General features: G+C 39.8%; 2 protein-coding genes across 7 annotated transcripts; both read right to left on the reverse strand.

The window, feature by feature from the left end:
• Nucleotides 1-331: 331 nt before the first annotated feature.
• On the reverse strand, nucleotides 332-8,192 carry rbm39b (RNA binding motif protein 39b). Of its 6 annotated transcripts, none has more exons than XM_013912776.1 (16): nucleotides 8,065-8,192; nucleotides 7,339-7,396; nucleotides 6,997-7,048; nucleotides 5,725-5,774; nucleotides 5,430-5,621; nucleotides 5,181-5,234; nucleotides 4,431-4,548; nucleotides 4,192-4,344; nucleotides 3,720-3,857; nucleotides 3,566-3,631; nucleotides 3,281-3,485; nucleotides 2,272-2,358; nucleotides 2,077-2,173; nucleotides 1,295-1,400; nucleotides 1,108-1,186; nucleotides 332-951 (listed from the first exon to the last, which is right to left on the reverse strand). In XM_013912776.1, exons 1-16 carry the CDS (start codon nucleotides 8,153-8,155, stop codon nucleotides 851-853), a joined length of 1,647 nt encoding a protein of 548 aa, XP_013768230.1. In that variant the 5' UTR covers nucleotides 8,156-8,192; the 3' UTR covers nucleotides 332-850. The 6 variants fall into 6 exon arrangements, with proteins under 6 accessions (XP_013768230.1, XP_013768233.1, XP_013768231.1 ...); XM_013912779.1 differs by having other exon boundaries at nucleotides 7,925-8,133; XM_013912777.1 differs by lacking the exon at nucleotides 6,997-7,048 and adding an exon at nucleotides 7,095-7,166 and having other exon boundaries at nucleotides 7,925-8,133.
• A 939-nt stretch (nucleotides 8,193-9,131) lies between these two features.
• On the reverse strand, nucleotides 9,132-10,562 carry rh50 (Rh50-like protein). Its single transcript, XM_005740538.1, has one exon. The coding sequence runs from the start codon at nucleotides 10,560-10,562 to the stop codon at nucleotides 9,132-9,134; it is 1,431 nt and encodes a 476-aa protein (XP_005740595.1).
• Between the last annotated feature and the right edge of the window lie 333 nt (nucleotides 10,563-10,895).

Genomic DNA, 10,895 nt, shown 5'->3' on the forward strand with positions numbered 1-10,895 from the left:
ATTTTCAGTCATCATTTTACCATTATCTGATAATGTCTCTCAGAGTAGGTGGCAGTCATATGGATCATTTTCTGTGGAAGATTCATCATATGACCTGTGAAACACTCCATTTAGATTTGATAGTGCTAATATCACACACTGGTTATCAACTTGCTAAATTAACCCAAATTCACGTGACCAGTTTTCTGATTGCCCATCCAAGAGGGAATTCCCTAGGTATGTTTAATTTTGTTTAGGTGGTAGAGTGCCTTGTCTAAAGACGTATCCCTCATCCATGTGTGGGTTTTTGGGACATGTATATAGCAGGGAATGAGTAAAAACATTGGTCCAATACTGTAATTAGGACTTTAATCACAGAGGCATTAACCTGGCATTGAAAACTCCCCAAAATGATAACAAAAAGAAAATGAACCATCAAATTTGCCAAGTTTATTGGGAGCCTTCATACAAAAATGAAATTATGGCTGTATAAAGTTACAAAGGATTATTGTCGATGTACTTTTGGCATTTAAGGCCTATCATCCCAACACTTTTTTTTTTTTTCTAACTCTGCACTTTTATTTGAAATCTAAAAGTTCTGAATTTAAACAAGCAGATATGACAGTAATATTTAAAAACATGTAGACCAATAGATATCTGCAGATTACTTCTCAGTGGTAGTTTACAACACAAGCCCACAAAAAATTTGAAAAGCAACTAAACAAAAAAAAAAAAATTCCCCCAAAATGGTGAACGTGAACTTGAGGCCACTTTTATTACACACAGCCAACTAATTTCAATGCAAATGTTTCAATGACATTTTCATGAATGCAAACAAATGTATTTACAGACTTCAGAAGCTTGTCTTTGACTATCGGCGTGACGGCATTAGAAGCTGCTTTGCTGTTACTGAATCAGGGAAAAGGTTGTGGTAGGTTGGTAAAGGAACATAGGCAGCTGTTATCATTTTACCTGTGAAAGAAAGACAAATGTAAACATTAGAACCTACAGTTTGATCGAGAATATTTAAAAAGAAAAAAGAGAAAATTAATTTTACTTGAATTAGACCTAAGATATTTGCAGCTTAAAAACTAGTTAATAGCTGCCATCTTCAGCAGTGCTGCATACCTGCAAACCAGCGTCCATGAAGTGCATTTACAGTTGCCATGGCTGCTGGTATCGAGGGACACTTCACATACACATTACCCTATGTGAGCAAGAGAGATATCAACTTTACTGCTTGTGCATTTCAAAAAAAAAATGGCAAAAAAAAAGCACTGATGTTAAAACTATCTCGTTTTAATCTTCGACTTACTTGAGGAGAGTTCTTGTCGACATAAATGTGAACGATTCCACCGTGTTTGTTGCATTCCTCAATCACATCATCTTGGATTTCAGCTGCCCAGCTGGGATCATTTTCCCTGCAAAAATAATCAGCAATATTAGAAATCCAGTAAAATGTTCCGCTTGACTCAAAAAGATTGATTTTTAACTTAATGAGTTTCACAAATTTAAAACCAGCTGAATGCACATCTTTTGTGTTTTCAGATTGAAACAAAATTCAGAATTAGCCTGAAAAATAACGCACAGTTGGATTTTTCCCCATTACTTTTCTGTTAAGTCATTTCAAAAGAGATTTCTTCACTGACAGGAGGAACTGAGACCACACAGACTTGTCAAGCTTGCACACTGCAGAGCTCAAGCATGTGACCAGTTTATTATTTCATTGTTGGCTTGTTTTCGGTTCAGCACTTGCCTTGTGTATATTTTCTGTCTCAAACTTTTGAACAGAAATCGATCTACGGATAAGAGAGAGGTATTTTGAATACACGAAAGTGTTTAGAGTAGAGAAAAATTATGAATTAAAGGATTGATGACTTAAGAATCACTGGACACTGATGTTAAAAACTCAGACCTCTACTAAATTGGTTCCAACACAAATGAATTCCATTAAACGCCTCATTTAAAACAGTCAGATTCTTCTTTGATAGTGAAAACTTGAACAAGCCATCTGACAATATGCTTTGCTCTCAGTCCAGAGATGCAAAGGCTTAAGACAAACTTAAAGTGAACTTATTTGAAGGATAATGTCCTTACGCTTGTGGGTTGAACAGGTTGGACAGCTGAAGGCAGTGTGTGGCCAGTGGCTGAGATGGGAGGTTCAAAGCTTGGCTTGGAGCTGGGGTTGGAACAGCTGGAAGAAAGAAGAAGAAGAAAAAAAAAAAAGTTGTCACTAAACCTGTGGCAAGAAAACATATCAAATACTAAATATCTTCCATCATCTAGGCTCACCTGCTGGAGCGCCAATGCCCCCAAAGGGTATGGAGCCAGTCATCTGTAGAGCCTGCTGAGCAGCAGGTGGGATCTTCAGACCAGTCCCTGTTGAGAGAAAGAAATTGTTTTGCATAGGGTTAATTTTAGACACTTAAAGGCAGCAGAAGCATGACATGTAGTGTGGCCTGATGAGGACAGAGAAACAATCACTTTCATTCACATGGTCATTTCCCTCTACCAAAGATATGTAGTTGGTGGGGGAAAAACAAACAAAAACAGGTTTCACAGCCATGTGGTGACTCAAGTTGTGTCCTTCTTTCCAGGCTTAAAGCTTGAGTTACACATCTGTAGGAAATCTACATCCTAACTGATATTGTAACTGGAAACTCCTTTTATCCCTGCACCATGCCATTCAAATCATCGTGGTATAGGCAGACCTAACAGGTAGTTACATTTCTTGGAGGTGCATGTCAGGTTACATAGAACGTTGCAGTGAAAATTGGTTCCAGTTATGGCACACCATAATTCACGTGTTAAAATAAATAAATAAATAAATCGGACTTCTCAGTGTTAACGTTTCTGGAAAGCAAACAATGTGGAATCATGGCAGGACATTAAAATATATTTAATAATGTTTAAATAATTGTAGTTATACAGTACTTTAACATTGGGGTAGTAGAGAAAAAAGGCAAAGAAGATGAGGCTAAAGCTCCCGCCTAAAATGGTCTACTAGTGCCCCCTGCTTTCTGTCCATATGCTAATACAGTAAGTAGGATTAATGTTATTTTGGAGATTTACATTTATAAAAATTGTGTTTGAAAAACCAAATTTAGGTCAGTGTAAAGTAAAAATACTTAACCACTCATTCTGGCTTATTCCAGTATAATAAATGACCCTGACACTGTTACATATTACATGTATGCCTGTGGTTTGACTCATTACTTTGCTAATAAGCTGTTCCTTCCTCTTTTATTACGACCAGAAATTTTTCCAGGAATGGATATGTCTGCCAAGTGCCATTACAAACCTTCTGCTAGTCGAGCCATCAGCTGTAGACGCCCTGTAGTCCCTAGGTCAATACCAGTCCTCTCTAGTTCGTCATTATCCAGGAACGAGCTGGCTGTTGAAGAGTCTGAGCGCTCTGTAACATGCCCCACCTTCATTGGCCGTCCGGCTAGCTCAAAGCCGTTCAGCTGCTCCAATGCCTTTTTTGCACATTCCGCATCTGCAAACTTCAGAAAGTTAAAAGGTTACAAAGTGAACCCAGCAGCAAACAAAAAGCTACCAAAGACATACAAAAGGCTTTGTTTACCGATATGAAGCCATATCCTTTGGATCGGCCAGTCTCGCTGTCCATCATAAGCTGGATTCCTTCAATCTATGAAGAAGAAACACACGTACAGATGATTATACTACATTCACTTAAATAGATTAAAACAAATTAATATTTGCAGAGTTCTCCTGACCTTTCCAAAGGGCTCAAAAATCCCTCGAAGCATTTCTTCAGTAATGTTGAAGTGCAGTGAGCCCACATACAGGCGCATCGGACCTGAACTGCCCTTCTGCAGATTATTGGCAGCAGCTGCTGCTCTATTCTTCTCTGCCTGTAATTAGAAATAGAGATGACATGATTGAAGAATTTTAGTGTAATTACATTAAGTAATGTCAAAATGATAATGGACCTTAGTGCAGAATCAGCATTTGCTTTAATGCAATCTGAATCACTTAAGTTCTGTTAATATTTTAAGTTATTTTCCACTTTCTGGTCTGTTTTTTTTTTTTTTTTAATCGATAGAAATGGGTTTTTTCTTTTTCCCCCTCAAAGTTCTTGGTATGGAGTTTGCAACACGGCAGCTGACTATTAATATGTCTGGTCAAAGTGAGTAGAACTAATCGACTTGTTCTATATTCAAGTCCACAAAAAGAAACGACACTAACCTGAGATGCCTGGACGATGATGGGCACTCCTAAAAGCCTCTGGCCAGTCAATCCAATTGCCAGAGGTACAGAGGAGGACTCCACAAACTCTATGTATGCAATCCCCTTCGATCTCCTGGAGTTTCTGTCAGAGATTATTCTCACATCTCTAACCTATAGCGAGAGAACAGTCACATTTTCAGAGCCAAATTCCTGGATGGCATTCATTTGGAATTTACACAAACTGAAAGTCAACTGACTTTTCCAACGGCTGAGAAGAAATCCTCCAGGTCCCGAGCTCTGATTCTTGCAGCAAGCTGCATACAGAAAACAGTGCGGGCATCTCTCTCCTCTGGTGTTAGATTGTCAATTGGTGCCCTTAGGAGGAAAAGGACAAAAACCAAATGTGCATGTTAATCACAAACCAATAACAAATGCTTAAAGATATTTTAAAACTTTAAAGCTGTGATAGTATAGAAACCTAAAACTAAAACCATAACCTGAAGATTTGGAGAACACATGTTTTCTTTGTTCTGGTACCCCTCGAGATGACAGACTGTAAAGATGACCACTTCTGGCCACTAATATTGCTGCTGCTGCTGTTGTGGGAAACTGATGCTGAACTGGGAGGACTTTTAAGTAACTCAAACACTCAGGGACAGGTAAGGTTTAACTTGAGCGGTATGGCAGCTTTGCTTGCTAGGCCTGTCAAGGTAGGCAACTGAAGAGCCGACAGACAATACTTATACCAATGTAAGTCACTGAAGGACCTCATAAGAGTGTTCTTTTTGGTGTTTTTAACAGTCCGTCTTTGACTATTCAAAGCCTGTCGTTAAGGAAGATGCATTTGCAGCACTGTGCTACCTGCTCCTTTGCTTGTATGCTATGCATGTCTTTCTAGCTGAGTGTAACAGTATTTTGAATTTTCAAATGTTTGGTGAGTCAAGGCCTACGAAAAATCAGAACATGTGTGCATACATAAAACCACTCACGTGACTGTTTTATCTTACCTAATGGGGCTCTTTTCTTTTTTGAAGGGGCTCCGACTTCTGGAACGTTTGCGACTAAAAAACAAATAAGAATTATTTTACATTTGGGGGGGGGAATCATGTTCTTTTCACATAAACAAGCAACCAACTTAAAATTACAAAAATAAATTAAGTACAACAACATTAAAAAGACCTAAAATCATACAATTTCAGTACCCAATAAAGTTAATGTAATATTTTTCTGACTAGCAAGCGTAAAAGGTCACATACATCGGACTCCTGCGTGCTCTGTACCGCCCAGCTCGATCTTTGCTTCGGGAGCGGCTGCGATGGCGCTCTCTGCTGCGGCTTCTTTTTCTTTCCCGGCTCTTGCTCCTCTTCTTAGTCTTCTTTCTGTCTTTGCTTTTGCTTCTGCTCCTCTTCTTTTTGGAGCCCGGGCTTCGGCTCCGACTCCTCCTTTTCCTGTAAAGTGTTACAACAGTTCTGTTGTTGTACACACACTTTAAAGCAGAACTTTGTCTGATTAAGCACTATTTAGGTAACATGATGGATAACCAAAACTTACTTCTTGCTCTGGTCATCGTGTCCATTTGCATGAGAGGACTTGTTCTCATCCTAAGCAAGGTCGATAGAAGAACATCATGAGGACGTAGATGAAACATTTCATGTCGTCAAGGTAAAGGGGATGGGGTGGGACAAGAGAAAATGCAGAATATATTCAATTAATAAAAATACAAACTTCCTACAGTCATGTCTGGACAGTGTCCTTCCACCACCCCAATAGCTTCCCATCCCACTCCATCCTTTGTTTTTTTCCCCCCCTCTTTTACTAAGCTGCTCAATAGTTAATGCAACAAAGCAAAGATAAGGGAGAGTTTCCAACATATTAGCTCAGTTCAGGAAGCTGACAATAGTCAGGTCATCTCCACCAATACCCTTCTAATAGGTCGTACCAATGCCACTATTTGTGCCTAAACATGTGACCACGCATGGCCCATGGCCACTAAAAGAGATCCTGTGTGGTTGGTGTCAGTCCAGAGATCTTCACCCATTTTCGTTCTTGGACTGTAAGAGCTCGATGCCACCTCTGTCACACATCTTGCCCTGAAGCAAACAGGGATTCACACTTCTTAGTAATATTGACGCCCAAGCAAATAAATAAATAAAGATTAATTCATCCACGTGTTACACTACCATCATCTTCAGTTTACAGTAATACTTACAACCTTTTGACTTAAGGAATTATTAACTACTGAAAGTAAATCATCTTATCATACAATAAAAGGCAGATGTAGCTATTTTACAGTTATTCTAGAAATATATCAATATCTGTGGTGTTCTGTAGCATGCAAAAATCAAGATGCTGATTCACATTACAGTTGGCTAAGGCAAAGAGGCAGTATTCATATTTACCAGCGAGAGAAAAATAACTTGTCACCGATAATTCTGCTGTAGAACTATGACAAAAATGCAATCGCTGGATTTTCAAGAATTTTGCTGCATTATAACTTCAGGAATTACGCCACTCACAGATTGACACAGACACAACTACATACAAATACAACTGCCTGAGGAAATTATACTTTAGCACAACTTTATATACTGATTCTTGCTAAAGACTAGACTTGTTAATGCTATATAACAGAAAAATAATGTTGAAATCACACACACACACAGAGGAGATTTTTAACAATACAAAACAGTTTTCCATTTAAAAAGGCTCTTATTGAAAAAACCCTGCACATTCATAAACAGCGACAACATACAGATTGTAAATCTGAATACTGCCTCCTTTGCTGGACAAGTAAAGATGGGCTTATCAACCATTGGCATTCACCTTGTAGCAACCGAATAGGGATTGGATGTTCTGGGTTGAATCTCTTTTAGTCCTAAAGTGAACCACAGTACATCAGTATATGCGCAATAACTACCTTCCTTTTTTTCACAGTTCACAGTGGAATCAAAGATGAATTCATGGGAGTAGAGGTGAGATATCATTAGGGAAGTCTATAAAGAGAGATAGATGTGGATTTATTTATAATTCTGTATTGCGTCTTAAATACTCATTCACACCACACAACATTCAAGTTAACTTTGTCACAGTAGCAAATATAAAAGGTCTAAAAATAAAAAGGCCGAACAGCAACACAGGCCTCACTTCTCCGACTTTTAAACCCACCTTTCTGTATGGAGCCTCCAGCATGGCCTCAACGTCAAAGTCATCAGCCATATTGATCCTGCAATAAGAAAGAAAAAGGAAGAAAAACATTTCAGTGATCCGTTTGCGCACGAGAAACTGTAATACCCAGAGTAAACGCTACAAATACACACGGCGTGGTAACGATGAGTCCTAGATTTTCTTATTAGTATCACATGCTCAACATACAATCCGTTACATGATCGATTGATACGGACAACATAAGAAAAACATATTTAATTGTACCCGAAGAACAACAAAGCTTTCTAAAATCTCAACGTTGCGCACGCGTCTACCCGAAACGTAGCTAATGCTAACTAGCCACCACGGCCGTGCTTTCAAAGGCCCGCACTGAATCTATGCTGACCATTTTGATAATATGAATAATAGCAGGCTTGTAGATATGCAAACCTATAATCAACCAACCACCATTTTGACGTATTTTACACGATTCCAGATAATATTTATGGTGGAAACCAAAAAGAAACGCTTAGGTTCGAATACGGCTAAAAAGCTAACCGCGCTTCCGCGGTAGCGAGCGAGCTTCATTAGCAAACATTGACGTTACCGTGTGAAACTGAAGGAAATGTTGTGCCAAAGTGAAAATATCGCGGAAAACGTTCTGGTGTAGAGAATCCTCTTCGACGCCTTTCTCTTTGTAGATTACACAAAGCCAAGATGAAGTCACAATTTCGGAAGTTATATAACCTCGTTTAAGGAAGTCCCCGTTGCAGGTCGTGGCCTGGTACCTCGCCGATCTCCTTCCTTCTTCTTCGTGTTCTTCCTCTGCTATGGGCATTTACTGCAGCGGTAACGTTTGGTGCTGCGTTGCTGCCACCTACTGGAACCGAGAGGCCCTGTTTGAATAGTACTGTATATATAATATTTTCTACCAATTCTGTTGCTTATGTTCAGTTCTCTAAACTGAACATGTCAAAAGTCCGTCCCGGTGACCAATCACGGCCCTCGGTCAGCTCTTATACAGCCTCTCGCTCCTTTGTTAAAATGTATTCTTTATGGCCTGTCATCACAAACAGAATTAATAAAGTGTTATTTTAATTTGTACCTAATAGTGGCAGCACCATGCAGTGCAGCCAATGAATGTATAAAGTTTTATACACTCAGGCAATACACAGAATAGTGAGTCTCTTTTAAATTTAGCCTGAGATACTGAAATTAAGCAGCTTCACTGAAGTTTTAGTTATTCCAGACAGCTTGATCTTCTTATTTTCTCTCCATATGTGAATGAAAAGTAGATTTATTTTGTCAAGGCTTAAACACACATGATCACAGTAATGAGAACTCTTCTGTTATTGAAAAAAGCACAATATTTATGTTTCAAAAAGGCAAGAAGAAATGTTGGCCCCCAGGTGAGTTTCTGTTAATAAATATAGACACTGCTGCTCTAAGCTGTTTATCTTGTTCCCCCGTAGACCATTAATTAGTAATATTACAAAGGTTACAAAGGTTCGTAGAAAAAACAACAATGTCTAATTTGCTCTTTAACACAGTTTCTCAAATGTTTACATACATGGAAACGAATAACATAATGACCATCAATATAAGTCTGTGCTGGACCGTATCATCACTGTGATCACTAGTGAAATATCATTTACAATGAAATTTATATAAAAAAAGAATAAAAAAATTACTATAACACAGATTTCCATCATTGCAATAATTTTCTTTACTCTCAAACAATAACATAGCCTCATTTATATATATTTCCTGTATCATGCCAGTTAAATGCACTGACAGTCCTTGGCTGCTGAGCATCACACAGTAGAGTCTTCTACACTATTTGTGTTGCTGTGTTTAAGTCTGACTGGTAAATCATAGTCAGGAGGAACTTCAAAAAATGGCTTGTCATCAAAACAGAAATCGTCAGACGGAAATGCAAAATATGGCAGCCTCAAGAGAAAGCCTGTGAGTATGCCTCCCAGCGCTGACAGTCCTATGGTGGAGAATATAGCTGCAACCTGGAAGAGAGCCTGTTTTTGGGCAGTCCTCCCCAAACCTGCCTTTAAACCGGGAATCACCATCCGTAGCTCTTGTAGCTTGGGGTCCCCTTCCACTGGTGCTCTGTGGGCAAAGATCTCATAGAAACTAGGGCCATAAACCTCCTCACTAGCTGTCAGTATGGCACATATCCCTGCAGTGCAGGATATAAGTCCGGTTAGTCCATGCAAGTTGTGAATGCCACACTGATCTTGGATCCTCAAACGTCGCGCCAAGATGGGGCTCAAATACTTGTAGCCCAGCATGCATGCAATACACCCTATTACACCCAGAGCGTATGCAGCTACAGGTGATATCATCATATCCACAGATGCCCCGACTGTCACACCTCCAGCCAGGGTCACGTTCTGAATATCAGCCATGGTAAGCTTGCCATTTTTATTCAGCATAGCAGAGAGTGCAAAGGCTGTAAGTGTAGAGGCACTTAGTCCAATGAAAGTGTGGAGGATAGCCCTGTGCTGATCGTCTCCTTTCAGGACTAAAGCTGAGTTAAAGGAGGGCCAGAACACCCAGAGGAACAAGGTCCCCATTAGACACAGGATGTCAGAATGGTAACTTGTGTTCTCCTTTGCGTGGCCTTCATTTAGACTAGGCCTGTACAGCACAAAAGTGACACCCAAGCCAAAATAGCAGGCAAAGAGATGGATGAGAATGGAGCCTCCTGCATCATTGATCTTCAGATACTTAAGCACAACCCATTCTGTGACGGCAAACACAGGAACCTCCAGCAGAGCCATAACCAGTATCTGCAAAGGACTGGTCTTCCCCAGCACTGCCCCATACGATATCAGCACCACAGCACAGGCAAACTCTGCATTTATGAGATTGATCACTCCGAGGTGGATCTTACCATCATGGCTAAACTGGAAGTAGCCCTGCACCAGAATGGCCCACTGGATGGCAAAAGTAGCTGTGAGGAAGTTGAAAACCATCCCCCCAAAACCATAGAATCGGAAAAATGCCAGCAGGCACCCGAAACCCACGAATATCATGAAGTGTATGTCTATAAAGAAAGGGTAGTCCCTGTACACTGCATTGTGCATAGGGTTGGTCTGATTAGTCTGAAATTTGGCATCAGCCTCTTCATCATATGTAACAAATGCTGAATACAAGGCAACAATAATCACCTCTGCGATGAACACAAACACAGGTAACCGCACTCGAAGACTGGTCGATTGTTTCTTCATGCTGACAGCTCTTTAGAGCGAGTGACAGTCATTTGTTTTGCACCCTGGTTTAACTCTGTTTAGATAAGGAAGGTCAAAGGCACTGGTAAACCCACTGAAACACATCAATATTCTCCTCCCCGGGAAATGCCACTATGTGGACTTTGCTCACGTTATTAAGACATGCAAAGTCAGCATTCCCTTTTCTTCTGTGTGTTGAAAACCCTCTGTTTTCCCACAGCTTTCGTGTACCCTGTAACAGACGAAAAAAAAAAAATCTATTTGAAAGTCCCATTTGTAAAAAAAAGTGAGTCTCGGTGTTACGGGTGTAACACACAGAATGTTTAACTTCTA

The sequence above is a fragment of the Pundamilia nyererei genome, unplaced genomic scaffold, assembly GCF_000239375.1.
Source record: "Pundamilia nyererei isolate P.nyererei 1_Seehausen unplaced genomic scaffold, PunNye1.0 scaffold00100, whole genome shotgun sequence".
In the NCBI taxonomy this organism is placed as follows: Eukaryota; Metazoa; Chordata; class Actinopteri; order Cichliformes; family Cichlidae; genus Pundamilia; species Pundamilia nyererei.

Coding starts and splice junctions, on each gene's coding strand:
- rh50 (XM_005740538.1), bottom strand. CDS start 10,562: ATGAAGAAACAATCGACCAGTCTTCGAGTGCGGTTACCTGTGTTTGTG.
- rbm39b (XM_013912776.1), bottom strand. CDS start 8,155: ATGCCCATAGCAGAGGAAGAACACGAAGAAGAAGGAAGGAGATCGGCG. Junction 1,187..1,294: donor TCGACAAGAACTCTCCTCAA/GTAAGTCGAAGA, acceptor TTGCTCACATAG/GGTAATGTGTATGTGAAGTG. Junction 952..1,107: donor TCATGGACGCTGGTTTGCAG/GTATGCAGCACT, acceptor TTTCTTTCACAG/GTAAAATGATAACAGCTGCC.